This window comes from Pristiophorus japonicus, chromosome 6, assembly GCF_044704955.1.
Source record: "Pristiophorus japonicus isolate sPriJap1 chromosome 6, sPriJap1.hap1, whole genome shotgun sequence".
NCBI lineage: Eukaryota > Metazoa > Chordata > Chondrichthyes > Pristiophoridae > Pristiophorus > Pristiophorus japonicus.
Window position 1 is genome coordinate 256,583,634 of NC_091982.1, and position 20,321 is coordinate 256,603,954.

The 20,321-nt window shown below is 45.7% G+C and overlaps 1 protein-coding gene and 1 long non-coding RNA gene across 2 annotated transcripts in view; one reads left to right on the top strand and one right to left on the bottom strand.

Annotated features, from left to right (window-relative positions):
- LOC139266055 (uncharacterized) overlaps nucleotides 1–9,695 on the top strand; it is a 115,432-nt gene extending 105,737 nt beyond the window's left edge. Inside the window, exon 3 of the long non-coding RNA XR_011593676.1 lies at nucleotides 9,503–9,695. This is a non-coding gene — a long non-coding RNA (uncharacterized lncRNA). The remainder of the gene's footprint in view (nucleotides 1–9,502) is intronic.
- LOC139266054 (collagen alpha-5(IV) chain-like) overlaps nucleotides 1–20,321 on the bottom strand; it is a 369,608-nt gene that overhangs the window by 32,953 nt on the left and 316,334 nt on the right. Inside the window, exons 36-42 of the mRNA XM_070883888.1 lie at nucleotides 16,836–16,925; nucleotides 15,677–15,816; nucleotides 8,582–8,708; nucleotides 6,108–6,188; nucleotides 4,770–4,868; nucleotides 3,540–3,590; nucleotides 3,078–3,263 (exon numbers count right to left, since the gene is read on the bottom strand). Of these exons, the coding sequence (XP_070739989.1) occupies nucleotides 3,078–3,263; nucleotides 3,540–3,590; nucleotides 4,770–4,868; nucleotides 6,108–6,188; nucleotides 8,582–8,708; nucleotides 15,677–15,816; nucleotides 16,836–16,925 (774 nt within the window). The remainder of the gene's footprint in view (nucleotides 1–3,077; nucleotides 3,264–3,539; nucleotides 3,591–4,769; nucleotides 4,869–6,107; nucleotides 6,189–8,581; nucleotides 8,709–15,676; nucleotides 15,817–16,835; nucleotides 16,926–20,321) is intronic.

Consider the following 20,321-nt stretch of genomic DNA (forward strand, 5'->3'; position numbering starts at 1 on the left):
ACTTCCGAAAGGCATTTGATAAAGTGCCACATAATAGGCTTGCCAGCAAAATTGAAGTCCATGGAATAAAAGGGACAGTGACAGCCTGGATACGAAATTGGCTAAGTAACAGGAAACAGAGAGTAGTGGTGAAAGGTTGTTTTTCGGACTGGTGGAAGGTATTGATAGAGAATTCAAACAGGCTGCATTTAGACAGGTTGAGAAAACACAGACTCCCAGGTCTACGTGTGACTGAGCACATTGCATTAAGTCATCAATCAACTTGACATTTCAAGACCTTTGACAGTGAGCCAATTCGGGGTTAAGAATATATCAATTGAGCCAATAAGGTCATAGGAGGCGAGTTCTTTTCTGTAAATTGAACCAGGTATAAGTACAGCCATTTTGGCCATGTGGTCTCAGAAGGACAAAGGCCTGGCTTAAAGCCAGAAGCTTGTTGCTGCTGCCAGAATAAAGTTACATTAAAACTACAATCGGAGTTCGTATTTCATTGGAAATTAAGAGATCTAACAGTATACAGTGGTGTTCCACAGTGGTCGGTGCTGGGACCACTGCTTTTCTTGATGTATATTGATGACTTGGACTTGGGTGTACAGGGCACAATTTAAAAATTTTCAGATGACACAAAACTTGGAAGTATAGTGAAAAGTGAGGAGGATAGTAATAGACTTCAATAAGACATACAGACTGGTGGAATGGGTGGACACGTGGCAGATGAAAGTTAGTGCAGAAAAGTGCGAAGTGATACATTTTGGTAGAAAGAATGAGGAGAGGAAATATAAACTGAAGGGTACAATCCTAAAGGGGGTGCACGAACAGAGAGTCCTGGGGTATGTGTGCACAAATCGTTGAAGATGGCAGGGCAGGTTGAGAAAGTGGTTATAAAAGCATTTAGGATCCTGGGCTTTATAAATTGAGCTACAATAGCAAGGAAGTTATGATGAACCTTTATAGAACACTGGTTCGATCTCAACTGGAGTATTGTGTCCAATTCTGGGCACCGCACTTTAGGAAGGATGTGAAGGCCTTAGAGAGGGTGCAGGAAAGATTCACGAGAATGGTTCCAGGGATGAGGGACTTCAGTGATGTGGATAGACTGGAGAAGCTGGGGTTGTTCTCCTTAGAGCAGAGAAGGTTGAGAGGAGATTTGATCGAGGTGTTCAAAATCATGAGGGATCTGGACAGGATAGATAGAGAGAAACTGTTCCCATTGGTGGAAGGGTCGAGAACCAGAGGACACAGATTTAAGGTGATTGGTAGAAGAACCAAAGGCAACACGAGGAAAAACATTTTTACACAGCGAGTGGTTAGGATCTGGAATGCACTGCCTGAAAGGGTGGTGGAGGCAGATTCAATCATTCCTTTCAAAAGAAAATTGGATAAAAAAATCAATTGCAGAGCTACGGGGAAAGGACGGGGGAGTGGGACTAGCTGAAGTGCTCTTGCAGAGAGCCGGCACGGGCTCGACAGGCCGAATGGCCTCCTTCAGTGCTGTAACCATTCTAAATAGGCAGGCAGACTGCTTGCCTGTTTGCAGGCCCACCTGAAAATGACTGAACTATCAGCCCCACCCCCTCAAAGGCCAACTGTTGGCTGCCCGTTACTTGTGAAAATCTCCCCCAATAACTTCAGGGTGGGAAAATAACACGGAGTTGGGGGGGCAGATCGCTGGGGTGGGGGCGGGTGGAGATCAACGAGAGTTGGTGATCATGGAGCTAGGAGCAAGTAAGCTTGTTGGGCTGGGGAAAACCCCCGTGCTCCTCCTGACCCACAAACAGAGCTGTAAATGCACTAACCTTATGGATCTGGCTCTCCTTCTTACCTCCTTTTACCTGCCGGCTCGGGAAACACAGCCAAAATGTGTTAAAAATAAAAAAGCCGGTAAAAATGGAGGCACTTAGCCTCCTTAAAAACGGTTACAGACTGACTCTCCTTAGCTGAGAGAGTGGATTGGTCGTCCGCCCTCCGTCCTGCCTCCGTTAAAACCAGAAGTGGGGAGGTTCCAAGCGGAGCTGGGGTCGGGGTTGAAAGTTTTGACATTTTAACTTCTCACCGAACCCAAACCCACCCATTAGAAACATAGAAACATAGAAAATAGGTGCAGGAGTAGGCCATTCGGCCCTTCGAGCCTGCACCGCCGTTCAATGAGTTCATGGCTGAACATGCAACTTCAGTACCCCATTCCTGCTTTCTCGCCATACCCCTTGATACCCCTAGTAGTAAGGACTACATCTAACTCCTTTTTGAATATATTTAGTGAATTGGCCTCAACAACTTTCTGTGGTAGAGAATTCCACAGGTTCACCACTCTCTGGGTGAAGAAGTTTCTCCTCATCTCGTTCCTAAATGGCTTACCCCTTATCCTTAGACTGTGACCCCTGGTTCTGGACTTCCCCAACATAAATAAGAACATAAGAACATAAGAATTAGGAACAGGAGTAGGCCATCTAGCCCCTTGAGCCTGCTCCGCCATTCAACAAGATCATGGCTGATCTGGTCGTGGACTCAGCTCCACTTACCCGCCTGCTCCCCGTAACCCTTAATTCCCTTATTGGTTAAAAATTTATCTATCTGTGATTTGAATATATTCAATGAGCTAGCCTCAACTGCTTCCTTGGGCAGAGAATTCCACAGCTTCACAACCCTCTGGGAGAAGAAATTCCTTCTCAACTGGGTTTTAAATTGGCTCCCCCGTATTTTGAGGCTGTGCCCCCTAGTTCTAGTCTCCCAGACCAGTGGAAACAACCTCTCTGCCTCTATCTTGTCTATCCCTTTCATTATTTTAAATGTTTCTATAAGATCACCCCTCATCCTTCTGAACTCCAACGAGTAAAGACCCAGTCTACTCAATCTATCATCATAAGGTAACCCCCTCATCTCCGAAATCATTTCAGTACCCCTTCCAAAGCTAGTATATCCTTCCTTAAGTAAGGTGACCAAAACTGCACGCAGTACTCCAGGTGCGGCCTCACCAATACCCTGTACAGTTGCAGCAGGACCTCCCTGCTTTTGTACTCCACTCTTTGTTGGTTAAAATTACCCCCCATGATGTTTTTATTCATGCTATTAGACTTTACCTGTAGCCCCGGGGGTGCCTTGAGGACCTATGTTTCCTTTGGGACCCTGAATACTCATTCCAGCAGGACCAGTTGGCCCAGGTTCGCCGCTGGATCCGTGAGGCCCAGGAGGGCCTGAGTCACCACCTGCACCAGGAGAACCTTGATCACCAACGTCACCTGGCAGTCCCATATCTCCTTTCAGACCTGTTTGAATTGGGGAACAATATTAATTTCAGATAGTGTGAATGTCACCTTGATATTTAGTGGGTAATTTCCAAGCACGCACTGGCAGTAGGGATCTTTGCTGCCAGCAGCACATATCAGTAATTGAAATCCATGGAAGGAAAATCGTGAACAGCAGGCCTATAACTTTCTGATATGTGCTGCCAGTGGGCGAAGTTACCTGCCACTAACATGTTTTTGGATATTAGCCACTTACTTGTATTGGTGCAATGTTATTCGCGTATATTTTAATCTGACCTGGTGGGCCTAGGTGACCCTTCTGGCCTTTACATCCTCTTTCAGGAACACCTACATAGGGAACAAGAGAGAGAGAGAGAGAGAGAGAGATCTGTATTTAGTTTGAGCAGCAACTAAACATCCAAAGCTTGACATTGTGAATTATTACAACCTTAAACTGAGACCGTAAATCTGATTGACTTTAATATTCACTGCTGGTTGTTAATTGGTTGTTATCTCTGGGGAAGAAACATTGGTAAGAAATGGCTATGGGTGATAGAACGAGGTTGCCTTCATTCTTAAAGATACATTTTACTCTAAAGCTCTATTAAACAAATGCTGTTTGTTCATTTTTGATTATAATTATGTAGATATTACAACACGGAAACAGGTCTTCCAGCCTAACCTATTGGTGTTCATCCTCCACACGAGAGCTAATCCACCCTGTTCTTATATCTGACTTTCCTTCAACCATCTGTCTAACCTAGTTTAAAATGTTGGTGAGGTCTCTACTTCAATCACTAACTCCAATATTGCGTTCCACAGCCTCACAATCCTCAGCGTAAAAAATGTTTCTCTTGCTCTCTGGCTTAAATCTCTTTATATTTCCTGGAATTTCCAGCAGGGCCTGGGGTGGATCGAACCACCATCTTCCCCAAACACGGTATCATAATGTTGGTTGGGAGGTGGACGGAGCACACTGGAATTTTCTCAGCGCCCTGCTCCTGACCACTCAGTAACCTGGGCGCTGAGATGAACCTTGAAAGATGGAACTGGGATCCATGGGTCACCCAAAGGAACGCCAGCACAGAGGCCTCAGATGGCTCCTTATAATTGGTCACATTATTGAAACATAAACGACGCTGGCTGGCAGCGGGCTGCTTCCCATTGCTGCACATCCCACCTGAAGCTGTGCCCAGATTGGCATGGGAACCCGCAAAACCTGTGCAGTTTAAGTAACTCTAGATACTCTGGCGGGTCAGGAGTGGACGCCACCAGTGCCACTGCTCAGCCACATTACCCCTGCAGAATAGGGCTGAGGATTTCTAGCCCCTCAGTGCTTACTTTAGTGAGGCTACTCAGGTTATTACAACATATTTTAATTTTGTTTACGAATGAGGTGTAAGATAGGTCATCCATAATGTTTATTGGTCATCATTCCTGATTGAACAAAGGGAAAAGAGCATTGCTGTAACACGTCTAAAATGAAAGCAAATGTCATTAAGAATGAACTCAGAAGGAGATGCTCACCTGGATCTCCTTTCAGTCCATGAGGACCTGGGATACCATCACTTCCTTGATTGCCCTTTGCTCCCATTGCCCCCGGAGCACCACGGCGGCCTATTATTCCTATATTAGTTTTGAGATATCAAGAATAAAGGATTAAAAAATAACAATGTCTGTCTCCAAAATAACCAAAAGTAAAAACACTTTGTTTTAAACATGTTATTGTCTGTGCTAAACTGATATCATGTATCTTACATTATTATACATAACTGTATCCTAACATGCTATACATGACTGTAATAAGATATGACCTGTAACCACCAGCATACATTACCACCAGGGGTGCACTTGCAAGAGACAGATATATAAGGACAGGTCTCAGGCAAGTGCAGCATTCCAGAGCTGTGAAATAAAGGTGCAGGTCCAGAGTGACCTTGACTTCACTACATGCCTCGTGTGAATCTGTACTGAGGGGACAGGACTTTACAACTAAGGCCACAAATTGTATGAAACCAAATGTTTATACTTAACCTTTACTGTGGGCCTGTGACTTTAATGGGAATGAACCTTATCAGTATAAGTATTATCAAAACATGCATGACCTGTCACTGAAGTGGTTCACACTGCTCTGACAACATGTAGTAGCCCTATATTTACATGCATTTCATAAATAAAAATGCACTAAAATCATAGAATGGTTACAGCACGGAAGAAGCCATTCAGCCCATCGAGCCCGTGCTGACTCAGCTAATCCCACTCCCCTGCCCTTTCTCCGTAGGCCTGCAATTTTTTTTTTCCTTTAGATACTTATCCAACTACCTTTTGACAGATAAGAAGACAGAGTCTGCCTCCACCACCCTTTCAGGCAGTGCATTCCAGATCCCAACCACTCGCTGCATAAAAAAGTATTTTCTTACATCACCTTCGGTTATTTTACCAATCACTGTCCATCTTAATGTGCATAATTGCTGTTTTGTTTTAGTAAGAGAGAAAATGGCTATGAATCTGGAATTCTGGAATTCCACTTCTCCTGGCACACAAAGTTCTGCGCCGGGAACACTGAATTTACCCCTAAACCAAGGACTTCTATTGAGATTCTGAAACAGTTCAAGGAAATCCAGAGATTTTTTACATGGGACCTAGATCTGCAAATTATTTGAAAAGACAGAGGTTGTAAAATTCCTCGGAAATGCCCCCACCCCACTGGCGTCCCTTTGCCGGAGGTGCGGAGTAAATCCCATTTACACATGTAAATGGGAGTTTCCACCACATCTCCGGCCAGGCAACGTTGGCGGAACGGAACCAGCCGCTAGGAATTTCCCAGCCTGAGTGGACTTTAATTAGCGGAGGAAGGAATCTTACCTGGAATACCTGGGACACCTGGACCTCCTGGTAAGCCTGGTTTGCCATCCAGTCCTTTACTGCCTTTAGGACCTGCAGAACCTATAAGATGACACCAGAGAAAGCAACATAAATAAACAGAGGCTGACTTCAGTTGCTGAACACACACATATTTTTCACGATCCGTTAGTGAACAACTTCTGACACAATATCTGCCACAACATTCATTTAATTGGAAATAAGTTATAGAAACCTTGACAGACTGGAGCGAGAAATGATCATATAAGAACAGAAGAGGAGAGGAAAACATATAATATGGAACACGGCTGAAAGAGCAAAAAAGCCAAGAAAGTTATGAGAAGGTTTTTGAAAACAGGGGAGAAGGAGGTAAGTTCGACATATTTTGGGAGAATGCTCCAGAGGATCATCATAGGCAGTCCCTTGAAATCGAGGAAGACTTTCTTCCACTCTAAAAGTGAGTTCTTAGGTGACTGAACAGTCCAATTACAGTCTCTGTCACAGGTGGGACAGACAGTTGTTGAAGGAAAGGGTGGGTGGGGAGTCTGGTTTGCCGCACGCTCCTTCCGCTGCCTGCGCTTGCTTTCTGCATGCTCTCGGCGACAAGACTCGAGGTACTCAGCGCCCTCCCGGATGCTCTTCCTCCACTTAGGGCGGTCTTTGGCCAGGTATCAGTGGGAATGTTGCATTTTATCAAGGAGGCTTTGAAGGTGTCCTTGAAACATTTCCTCTGCCCACCTGGGGCTCGCTTGCCATGTAGGAGTTCCGAGTAGTGCGCTTGCTTTGGGAGTCTTGTGTCAGGCATGCGAACAATGTGGCCTGCCCAACGGAGCTGGTCGAGTGTGGTCAGTGCTTCGATGCTGGGGATATTGGCCTGATCGAGGACGCTATCACCACTGAAGATCAGGCCCTTAAATCTGGCACCAAGCTCATAATCTACAGGGCTGTAGTGATACCCGCTCTCCTGTATGGCTCAGAAACATGGACCATATACAGTAGACGCCTCAAATCACTGGAGAAATACCACCAATGATGTCTCTGCAAGATCCTGCAAATCCCACAGAGGATAGGGGCATAGTAGCAGAAGGAGCAGCAAGTAATTATGGAACAAAGAGAATGGAGAAAATGTAGTGGACCAATGTCCGTAGAGTCAAAGTTATGACGGAGGACAAGGTTGAAAGAGATTGCCTGAGGTAGGATGGAATTTCTTCACTTGTGAATCTTTGGAATTCTCGACCCCAAAGGGCTGTGGATGCTCAGTTGTTGAGTATATTCAAGACTGAGATAGGTAGATTTTTGGACTCTATAGGGAAATCAAGGACTTTGTTCTGCTACTAGTTCTTATGTTCTTATGAATGAGGTGGTGTAAATCTAGAAATTGATTTGGAGGGGCACAGGGAGCCAGTGGATCCTATCAATAACCAGGGTGATGAAAGTGCAGGGATTTGAGCGAGTAAGGACACGGGCATTGGCATGCTGAATGGGTTGCAATTTTTGGAGGGCGGAAGCAGGGTGGTCAGCTTGGATAGAATTAGAGAAGTTGAGTTTTGAGGAATTAAAAGTATGGATTAGAGGCTCAGCAGCAATGAATGAGAAGTAAAGCCAGAGGCAGGTAGAAATGGCACTGGCGATGTCATACACGTGGGGAAGAAAACTCAGCTCTAGATCATGCAGCACGCCAAGGTTCTGCATCACCAAACTTAGCTCAAAGTGGCAGTTAAAGGGGTTGATGGAAATAAAAAAAAAGGGGCTTGTATCAACAAACAGGAGCAGGAAAACATGGTTCCTGTTTAAACTTGTAGTGAACTGGAAGAAATATTAATTTGTCCAAGACTTGATATTGGCCAAGCAGTTGCAGAGTTGAACAACAACTCTGGGATCAAAAGAGGAGACAGAAAGGTAAAGCTTATGTCAAACCGTACAAATGGAGCCTGATCCTAGGCTTCCAAAAAATGATGGCACCAAGGACCACATATAGATGATGAGAGGAGGGATGCAATGATAGAGTCCTGGGGCATATCAGTGGTGACTGAGTGGGCAAGAGAGGCGAAACCACTAATATTACAAAAGCAAAATACTGCGGATGCTGGAAATCTGAAGTAAAAACAGAAAATACTGGAAGTACTCAGAAGGTCAGGCAGCATCTGTGGAGAGAGAAACAGTGTTAACGTTTCAGGTCAATGACCTTTCGTCAAACTTGTATTGTCAGCATTGGTACAAATACGAATGAAACCAAAGGAGAGCAGTACCCTGAAGAGGGAGTGCTGAGGAAAGATGTTATATGAGGATGGAATCATCAATAGTGCTAAAGGTAGCGGAGAGGTTGAATAATATAAGCAGGGACAATAAACCACGATCTCAGTCACAGAGGATGTCATTGGTGCCTTTGACCAGGGCAGCTGTGTGCTATGGGCGGGGCCCATTTGACTTTTGGAGATGGTTTGAAGCAAATTCGAAGCAATTGAAAACAAATTTACCTGGACAACCTGATTCACCTTGGTCGCCTTTTTCACCAGGGATCCCACAATGGCCTTCAAATCCTGGTTTACCTGGAGAGCCAGGAGTTCCTGGTATTCCTTTGGGGGACGGAGTGCCTCGATTACCCTAAGATACACGACGATCAAATAAATTGTTTATTTTTAGACCTGGTGTTATCCATACAAGTTAATGCCCAATAGGTGAAGTTTGATTTAAAGCAGAAGTGAATTTATTAGCTAGTGGGATCAATTCTACAACCCATCGTTCCTCCTGGTGCAAATATTTGTGTGATGGGAACATATATTGGGAATTTGGTTCCAGATGTTAGCCTGCTTGATAACATGGGTTGCATAATTTTATTGATGATTGGATGGAAATTTGTGTGCTCTGTGATTCAGGTGCACTGACCTTGGCACCCAAATTCCTAAACTGTGTTGCTATTGTTTAAAGACTATGCTGGTTATGCTAAGTCATAGGATTTACCCCAGCATCCTTAAAATTATTAGATAGGCCAGCAAATACTGAAATCTTCAGACAATATAGGAGCACACCATACACAAGAATAACTCAGCCACATTTGTAGATGTCAGTGGAACATGGGAACAGGGGTAGGCCATTCAGTCTGTTCTGTCACTCAATTAGTTCATGATTGACCTGTACCTCAACTCTATTTACCCACCTTTGCTCCACATCTCTTGATACCCTTGCCTATCAAAAATCAATTGATCTCAGTCTTCAAAATGTCAATTGACCCAGCAGCCACAGCATTTCAGGGCAGCGAGTTTCAGATTTTCACTAGCCTTGTGTGAAAAAATACTTCCCGATTTCACTCCTAAATGGCTTAGCTCTAATTGAATGAAATGATGTCACTCGTGCACAATGGTACGACTGCATTATCTTGCAAACTGATTTATCCATAGTTAACGTTTGAACAGAAAATAAAGGCCGAGATTTTCCGGGGAGTCAGCCAGCGCGATCAGTGGCCGGTCGGCTAGGAAAGTACTATTTTCCTCAGTGGGTCGGGACCCCGCTGTGAATCCACCGCCACGCACCTTCCTCGATGTTGGGTCTGTCAGCGCTGACCCGACCCGACATGCAGCAGCGGGGGCCCAATTCAGGTAATTATGAGCTTGTTTAGAGATAATTAAGATTATATTTGAGCTCACCTTTTGATTTTATTTGCTCGCCCATGCAGTCCTCGCTGCTCAGGGATCACGTCTGTTAAGCTGTGGTGGGAGTTCAGTGGCCATTTAATCAGCTGTTGATTTGACAGCTTCAAATGTAAAGTAAAAGCTCCCACCTTAGAGATATCTTCCCTGAGCCAGAAGCTCTTCCTCACTGCTTTTCCACAACAGATTCACTATGTTGCAAGTCTTTACACAAATCTCCATCCAGTCTGACCTCATTACCTCTCTCACCATTGGCAGATCGCTTCCGTCATCTCTACTTCACCTGCCATCTATTCCAACTGCATGGGTGCCCTTTATACTCTCTCACCTTGGTCCTCAGGATCCCACCACGATCAGCCCCAACACCAGCAGCACCAACAACAACACCAACCTTCTCCGCAATCAACCGATGCTGCACAGGACAGAGGGCATCAGCATCCGAGCACATTGCTACCTGGGAGGGCAGAGATGGCCTCACCATGGCCAGATGTATTTTACTTGAAGCTGTACACTCTGGCTGCCACATGATGCAGCAGGTTGGCACCATCCCACGCCAACAACATAAAGTATCCCTACAATGCCCAAACCATTCCTTTCACATTCATCACCATTGCGGGGTTACCGTTATGTCTCACCATTCACTGCAACTCATGAAGCCACTTCCAAAGGTATACACAAATCTGTCCAAGAATACAGCATTGAAAACAAAAGTTTCAATGTTTGACAGCATATTAACAGAAACTTTACATGAACATTGCATTGCAAGTGCCTGCCCTTGTGTGCTGTTAGTTGGTATGATTGGACAAGGATGAGGGTGAGTGTGACGGGTGGCTAGTGAGATGAGGATATGATAATAGACATGGAAAGGGATGGGCGGAGGTGCAAGGCAAGTTGGTGTGAGGAAGGATGTGCAGGAGTAAGGTAGGGAAGACATAGTGATGGGGATGTACTGAGAGGCACAGGAGGATGAGGTTGAATGTGGCTTTGTGATCTACTGAGATTATTGAAATGTTTGCAGCATTGCACCCAGGTCCTCTTGACCACATTCCTGCTTTTGCCCTCCTCTGCAATGTGCAACCAGGCTGCGTTGGTGTCCTGAGGAGGTCTTTCCGCCCATGGGAAGGGAAGAGGACCTCCCTGTGTGCTGTGACTCCCTCCATAAGCATATGGAGCAAGTAATGGGAGAGCCTGGGTGCAGCCCTGCACTTCTGTGCAGTGCTCGTCAGTGTTTGCAGCAACTCAATGCCGTAGAACACTGACAGCACAACTATCAAAATAAATTTGAACATAAAAACATAAGAATTAGGAACAGGAGTAGGCCATCTAGCCCCTTGAGCCTGCTCCGCCATTCAATAAGATCATGGCTGATCTGGCCGTGGACTCAGCTCCACTTACCCGCCCTCTCCCCGTAACCCTTAATTCCCTTATTGGTTAAAAATCTATCTATCTGTGACTTGAATACATTCAATGAGCTAGCCTCAACTGCTTCCTTGGGCAGAGAATTCCACAGATTCACAACCCTCTGGGAGAAGAAATTCCTTCTCAACTCGGTTTTAAATTGGCTCCCCCGTATTTTGAGGCTGTGCCCCCGAGTTCTAGTCTCCCCGACCAGTGGAAACAACCTCTCTGCCTCTATCTTGTCTATTCCTTTCATGATTTTAAATGTTTCTATAAGATCACCCCTCATCCTTCTGAACTCCAATGAGTAAAGACCCGGTCTACTCAATCTATCATCATAAGGTAACCCCCTCATCTCCGGAATCAGCCTAGTGAATCGTCTCTGTACCCCCTCCAAAGCCAGTATATCCTTCCTTAAGTAAGGTGACCAAAACTGCACGCAGTACTCCAGGTGCGGCCTTACCAATACTCTATACAGTTGCAGCAAGACCTCCCTGCTTTTGTACTCCATCCCTCTCGCAATGAAGGCCAACATTCCATTCGCCTTCCTGATTACCTGCTGCACCTACAAACTAACTTTTTGGGATTCATGCACAAGGACCCCCAGGTCCCTCTGCACCTCAGCATGTTGTAATTTCTCCCCATTCAAATAATATTCCCTTTTACTATTTTTTTCCCCAAGATGGATGACCTCATACTTTCCGACATTGTATTCCATCTGCCAAACCTTAGCCCATTCGCTTAACCTATCCAAATCTCTTTTCAGCCTCTCTGTGTCCTCTACACAACCCGCTTTCCCACTAATCTTAGTGTCATCTACAAATTTTGTTACACTACACTCTGTCCCCTCTTCCAGGTCATCTATGTATATTGTAAACAGTTGTGGTCCCAGCACCAATCCCTGTGGCACACCACTAACCACCGATTTCCAACCCGAAAGGACCCATTTATCCTGACTCTCTGCTTTCTGTTCGCCAGCCAATTCTCTATCCATGCTAATACATTTCCTCTGACTCCGCATACCTCTATCTTCTGCAGTAACCTTTTGTGTGGCACCTTATCGAATGCCTTTTGGAAATCTAAATACACCACATCCATTGGTACACCTCTATCCACCATGCTCGTTATATCCTCAAAGAATTCCAGTAAATTAGTTAAACATGATTTCCCTTCATGCGTCTGCTTGATTGCACTAATCCTATCTAGATGTCCTGCTATTTCTTCCTTAATGATAGTTTCAAGCATTTTCCCCACTACAGATGTTAAACTAACCGGCCTATAGTTACCTGCCTTTTGTCTGCCCCCTTTTTTAAACAGAGGCGTTACATTAGCTGCTTTCCAATCTGCTGGTACCTCCCCAGAGTCCCTGGCTGAGGAATGTCTGATGTGATTTGTTTGCAAGTACCCCAGAAACTGAGTCTACCTTCAAAATGAACACTACACACACTTTCATATGTCTGAATAAGATAAATTTGTTTCAAGATGAATTTATTTACTGCTAAATTTAAACTCTGTCTTTAGACGTTGACTTTATTCTCTTCTTTTCTTTTTCCTATAGTAAAAGCACTGATTGAGTTTTCCAGTGCGCAGCTGTGCTTAAAGAAGCGTGAATTGGAGATTTCTTGCTCAAGAGCTCTAAGTCATAGCCCCAAAATTCCTGAGCTTGTGTGGACACTTTTGCAGTGGAAGTTGGGTGCTGGTCCAGCATCTGGGATGGGAAGCAGTTTGCCCAGGTCTTTGTCCCTCTTTTCCTCCTTAAGCAAACTGACAATGTGGGCCACACTACTGCCAGTGTACAGTGCTGGTAGGCAAAATGTATCATGCAGGTGTACTCTGTAACAGCAGCAAAGGAGGTGGACCCGGTGAGATTGCTGGTGGACATGGTGGGATTGCTGGTGGACCTGGTGGGATTGCTGGTGGACCTGGTGAGATTGCTGGTGGACCTGGTGGGATTGCTGGTGGACCTGGTGGGATTGCTGGTGGACCTGGTGAGATTGCTGGTGGACCTGGTGAGATTGCTGGTGGACCTGGTGGGATTGCTGGTGGACCTGGTGAGATTGCTGGTGGACCTGGTGAGATTGCTGGTGGACCTGGTGGGATTGCTGGTGGACCTGGTGGGATTGCTGGTGGACCTGGTGAGATTGCTGGTGGACCTGGTGGGATTGCTGGTGGACCTGGTGGGATTGCTGGTGGACCTGGTGGGACAGGGCAGGCACTTTGTGCATCTGTGCCCCCCTGTGCTGGCAACAGAAGGGACCAGTAACATAAAGTCAATTGCCGGAAATATCGCCTGCTCGACCTCCTTTTCACCTGCCTCAAAGTATTGTGTACTTGGCTTGCGAGCATTACACGCCGATGGAATAAGGGCTCATATTGCCAGGTTCTTCATGGCCATTGACTGCAGAGCAACAACAGGAAAGATACCTCAACACCACCTACTCCACCCATGTGACATTGCCATTAACACTCCAGCTACCTTGTGAGAGAGGGAGACTGATCATTTATGCAAAGTAATGATGAATTGTGAGCCGTTTTAGCGTTGCGGATGTGCACTTACTGGAATTTGGTTGAGATTGTCCAAACTTACCTCACCTGCAGGCCTTACAGCCATCACATTCAGCAAACCTCTGTTCCACCAGCCTGAGCTGGATTAAAACTCAGCTCCCACACTTGTAAGGCAGAGCACAAAGCTATAGCAGTCGGCCACAATTAATGCTTCTAAAACGTATTATCTAAGTTGAGAGCATAGCCGTGACACTTTGTGCCTATATTTGATAGAACTATACAATGTTGAGACAGTAGAGACAATAATGCAATGCCAGTTCTGTTCCTCGGGCAGTGTCAATCTTTCCCTTCCCTGCTTCTCATGGTCTTCCTGAAGTCAGCATGAAACGCTTCACTGCCCCTCCTTTTTGCTTGCAGTCACATCCTCAAAACCAGCTATTGCACTCATAACTACTAATGCACATTGGCCTCACTTGCTGCTTCTTCCTATTATTATGCACACTGTGCTAAGCAACCCCATAAATCTTGAAAACCATTAAACAGGGGAATCATTAACCCACTTTCACTTGCAGGAGAAGCTGGCAAATAACAGAAGGGAGTGTATGAGATAGAAGAAGGTCCTGCCACTATTCAAACATTGACATTGATGGAAGAGGCCTTCTCCCTCATTGGCAGGCAATGGGCACGCAGCTACAGAGATGGCCGGGGTAGAGACCAGAGTCAGCAGGGTGTTTGGGCATCTTCCCTTATTGTTCTCCCAGTCACACTCTCACATACTCAGCAGGACACCTTGGCGGTGCATTGCGCTTCCCCTCATCCGCTATTGCTTACCCATTGCACCCATTGCCTCAATGCTCACCCTTGTTCTTTTCCTCTTTTTAGCCAATGTAGATCAGTGAGGGCAGGGCCGATCGGTGAGCGGGACTTGGTGCGGGATGGGATACGGGCAGAAGAGTTTCAGAGAGCTGAAGTTTATGGAGGATGGGGAATGGGAGGCTGGCCAGGAGAACTGGAGGTGACAAAGACATAGATGAGAGTTTCAGTGGCAGATGAGCTGGGGCAGGGGTGGAGGTAGGTAACGTTTGTGAATGTTTATGAATGGTGAATGACAGTGGCTTTGTGGGTAAGTAATTGTATCCTCAGTTCATCGTTACTTCTATAAGATGTCATGACCTCAATGTTCACATCACTGATTATCCTCAATATTAAGCTTCTTAATGGATCAACCCATTGAACCCATCTATTTTTACATAGAATTAACAGCGCAGAAACAGGCCATTCAGCCCAATCTGTGCAAGCTGGTGCTTGTGCTCCACTCGAACCTCCTCTCATCCTTCCTCATTTAACTCTATCAGCATAATCCTCTATCCCCTTCTCCCTCATATGCTCATCTCGCCTCCCATTAAATGCATTTACACTATTCATCTCAACCACTCCTTGAGGTAGCGAATCCCACATTCTTACCACTTTCTGGGTAAAGAAGTTTCTTCTGAATTCGTATTTGATTTCTTGGTGACTATCTTACACTGATGGCCTCTAGTTTTTCTCTTCCCCACAAGTGGAAACACTCTCTCTCTGTCTACTCTATCAAAACCTTTCATAATTTTAAAGACCTCAATTAGGTCACTCCTCAGCCTTGCCTTTCCAAGAGACTCAGCCTGTTCATCCTTTCCTGATAGGTATATATTTAGATATACGTCTGGAATTTCGATAAGGGTTCACTCAATCTCTTGTTTTAACGGGCAGAAGATTGGTGGAAACCCTAGAGAAGCAGTAGAAACAGTCAGTAAGCTGTTTCACTAAGGTTTATGTCGACATTACAGTGGGAGAACAGGGAACCCCATAGAAATTATAATGATATCTTTATAGATGTCCAACTACCTCGCTGGGTAGAGGGCAGGCAGACAGATACACGGATTAAAACACCTCAATCGATTTTCGGATTGACATTAATATTGTTATGAATTCTATTACATTACATTTTGGTGAATGATTTAAACTCACAGATGAGTATTAATCTACCTTTTGTCCAGGAGGGCCTGGATTGCCGTAGACTATACTAGTTGGTTCTCCTTTCTCTCCCTTTGGACCAGAACTGCCTACAGGACCAGGAAAAGCTGAAGACCCTGATGTTCCTGGGAACCCTGTCTCTCCTTTGTCACCTGATAAAATCATCAGAAAAAATAAAAGTCACATAGAGCACCATAATGCACCCCATATAGAGATCCACTACGTAATTTGTTAATCTCAAATCAGCATCATGTATTCCAAGTAGTCACAGAACTCTACCTTGTACCCATTGCAGCTCTGTTGTGATTCCCACGTACCTGACAGTCTCATATAGCATTATCAGGTGTTATTCCACCTCCAGATTCACCTAGGTACACAATTATAGTAACATGTAGCCTACAAAGTAACTCAATTATAGTTCCACACAGCCTGATGACATTCCCATAGACAACCACTATCTTTCCTATTATAGCTACACACAAGTTACTATGGGAACGGTGGCATAGTGGTTATGTTACTGGACTAGTATTCCAGAGGCCTGGACTAATGATCAGAAAACATGAATTCAAATCTCACCACAGCAGCCAGGGAATTTAAATTCAATTAAATGAATCTGGAATAAAAAGTTAGTATCACTAATGGTGACCATGGAACTACTGGATTATCGTAAAAACCCATTTGGTTCAATAATGTCCTTTAGTGAAGGAACTCTGCCGTCCTTACCCGGTCTGGCCTATATGTGACTCCAGACCCACAGCAATGTGCTTGACTCTTAACTGCTCTCTGAAATGGCCCAGCAAGCCACTCAGTTGTATTCAAGAAGGCGGCTCACCACCATCTTCTCAAGGGCAATTAGGGATGGGCAATAAATACTGGCCTTGCCGGTGACGTCCACATCCAATGAATAAAAAAAACTACAGCATTTAGCCCCATTACAATTATACTTACTATTCACCTTAAGCTCTTCCGTTTTCACATCCAAGTTAATTTGCATTTCAGATTGAAAATCCCCATCAGTAAAGTACTTTGTAACTCTTATTTAAATAAACAATTGAGGCTATTACTTACTTCTGCAAAAAAACATTTCAATTAATCAGTTTGACCCATTGTTATATGCAGTAGGATGGTTTTAAAAACTTCTCTTATTCCATCTTCATGTCACAAAACTTACCTGGCAGGCCCATTGGCCCCATAGATCCAGGAACCCCTGGAGGCCCTGGATATCCTGGATTCCCTGATAAACCTGGATCGCCCGGTGGACCTGTTTGGATAAAAAACATAAGGCGATTAGAAACTTTACAACTTGCAAGTACAGGTACAATGCCCAGAATCCTCAAGCCCGAGTCTGGGCTGTATTTTGTTTTTTTCCAGATATCAGACAAGAAAATGAATAGTCTGAAATCTGGAATCCTCGACTAAATCCATGCCGGTTTTTCTGGATTTCGGACAGGAAAATCAAGTCAGAAATCCAAAATCAGCGACCGAATCTAATATGTCCTTACTATACAGTACAAATGCACACGAGGCCCATGCTAGAGAGAAGGTCACTCTGTGACCAGTAACCTTTATTAGCCAGTACTGAAGTGATGAAGGTGGGTGGAGCTTCCCCTTTTATACCTGAAACTCCAGGTTAGGATTGTCTCCCACAAGTTCACCACCTAGTGGTCAATGTTCTCACGGTGTACAACTTAGGTCAGTTTATACATGGGTTACAATGACAGTTGAATACATGACATCATCAATGTCTTATTGGGATCACGGGTTAAGTCTCTCTGGTGGTTTACGCTCCCTTGTAGAGCGCCTGAGTTGGGGCTCCGGTTGTTGGGCGCTGGTTTAAGTGTCTGCTGTTTGCGGTGCCTCAGGCCTGTCCGGACTGCCCACAGTGACTGGGCTCTCCTCCACTTGGTTCCGGTGTTCGGTGTCCTGTGGTGGAGTGAACGCTACATTGTGTTCTTCCTCTGCTTCTTCTATGGGGTTGCTGAACCTCCTTTTTGTTTGATCCACGTGTTTGCGGCAGATTTGTCCATTGGTAAGTTTAACTACCAGAATCCTATTCCTCTCTTTGGCAATCATGGTGCCTGTGAGCCATTTGGGCCCTGCAGTGTAGCTGAGGACAAAAACAGGGTCATTGACATCAATGCATCGCGCCCTCGCATTCCTGTCATGGTAGTCACATTGTGACTGGCGCCTGCTCTCAACAATTTTTTTCATGGTGGGGTGTATAAGGGACAACCTGGTTTTGAGAGTCCTTTTCATTAGCAGTTCTGCGGGTGGAACCCCTGTGAGCGAGTGTGGTCTGGATCTATTGGCCAACAGGAGGTGTAGGGAACCCCCTTGGATTCTGAGCATTCCCTGTTTGATTATCTGCACTGCTCGTTCTGCCTGGCCGTTTGAGACCGGCTTGAATGGTGCCATTCTGACATGGTTGATGCCATTTCCTGCCATGAAGTCCTGGAATTCAGTGCTTGTAAAGCACGGGCCATTGTCGCTGACCAAGACATCTGGTAGACCATGGGCGGTGAACATTGCCCATAGACTTTCTACTGTGGCAGAGGATGTGCTTGAATTGAGATTGTCACACTCGATCCATTTGGAGTAGGCGTCTAGTATAACCAAAAACATTTTTCCCATGAAAGGACCTGCGTAGTCCACATGGATGCATGACCATGGCTTGGCAGGCCAGGACCAAGGGCTAAGGGAGGCTTCCCTGGACGCATTGCCCAGCTGAGCACACGTGTTGCACCTGCGAACACAAAGTTCTCGGTCTGCATCTATCCCTGGCCACCAAACGTGTGACCTGGCAATTGCCTTCATCATGACAATGCCCGGGTGTTCATTGTGAAGTTCTCAGATGAACTCCTCTCTGTCCATCTTGGGCATGACTACTCGGTTTCCCCATGGTAGGCAATCGGCCTGAATCGAGAGTTCATCCTTGCGCCTATGAAATGGTTTAAATTCCTCAGGGCATGCCCCGTACGTTAGGGACATTAGGGGTTTGTGATCTGTCTCCAGCTCAAATTTCCTGCCAAACAGGTACTGGTGCATTTTTTTCACTGCATATACACATGCAAACACTTCCTTTTCTACCACCCTGTAACCCCTTTCTGCCTGGGACAGACTTCTGGAGTCATAAGCTACCGGCTGTAACTGACCCTGGGCATTAACATGCTGCAACACACACCCGACCCCATAGGACGACGCATCACACGTTAACACAAGTTTCTTACATGGGTCATATAGTGTTAACAGATTGTTGGAGCATAACAAATTGCGTGCTCTATCAAAAGCCCTTTCCTGGCAGTCCCCCCAGACCCAATCGCGACCTTTGCGTAGGAGCATGTGTAGCGGCTCTAACAGCGTGCTCAATTTGGGAAGAAAGTTACCAAAATAGTCCAGGAGCTCCAGAAATGAACACAGCTGCATTGTGTTATGGGGTCTGGATGCTCTCTGAATCGCTTCTGTTTTGGATGCAGTAGGTCTGATCCCATCTGCTGCTACCCTCATCCCCAGGAATTCTACCTCTGGAGCTAGGAAGACACACTTCGCCTTTTTCAGTCGCAGCCCTATCCGGTCCAGTCTGCGTAGCACCTCCTCCAGGTTGTGGGGGTGTTCTTCAGTATTGCAACCCTTGATGAGGATGTCGTCTTGAAAAAGCACCGTCCTTGGAATCGACTTGAGGAGGCTTTCCATATTTTGTTGAAAGATCGTGGCAGCCGAGCGAATCCCGAACGGACATCTGTTGTACTCAAACAACCGCTTGTGTGTTGTGATGGTGGTCAGCTTCTTCGACTCACTCGCCAGCTCCTGGGTCATGTAAGCTGAGGTCCAATTTTGAAAAAAGTTTGACACCGGATAGCGTTGATATGCGGTCGGTAGCGGGTACTGGTCTTGGAGTGACACACGATTGATGGTGGCATTGTAATCACCACATATCCTGACCGACCCATCCGCCTTGAGCACCGGCACAATCGGGCTCGCCCAGTCACTGAATTCGACTGGCAAGATGATGCCTTCCCTCAGCAGGCGATCCAATTCGCCTTCTATCATTCCCTGCATCACGTACAGCACCGCTCTGGCCTTGTGGTGTACTGGCCTGGCGTCCGGGTTTATGTGAATCACTACCTTGGTCCCCATGAAAGTGCTAATGCCGGGTTGAAATAATGAGACAAATTTGTCCAGGAACTGTGAGCATGATACTCGCTCCACAGAAGAAATTGCATTGACATCGCCCCATTTCCAGTTCATGACAGCAAGCCAACTCCTCCCCAGTAGTGCGGGACCGTCCCCCGGGACAATCCAGAGTGGCAACCTGTTCTCCGAATCTTTGTGGGTCATGAATACCGTGGTGCTGCCTAGCACCGGAATGATCTCCTTTGTATATGTCCGTAGCTGTGCGTCAATCGGCAATAATTTTGGCCTCCTGGCCTTGGACACCCGCAACTTGTCGAACTGTTTCATACCTATCAGAGACTGGCTGGCCCCCGTGTTTAGCTCCATTGATACTGGGATGTCATTGAGGAGCACTTTCATCATTATCGGTGGCATCTTGGTGTATGAACTGTATATGTGCTCCACATGAACTCGCTGAACTTCAGTTTCCAGCAATTTCCCCCAGTATTCATTTAGCCTCGTAGGGCTTACATCGGGCCCGTCCTCC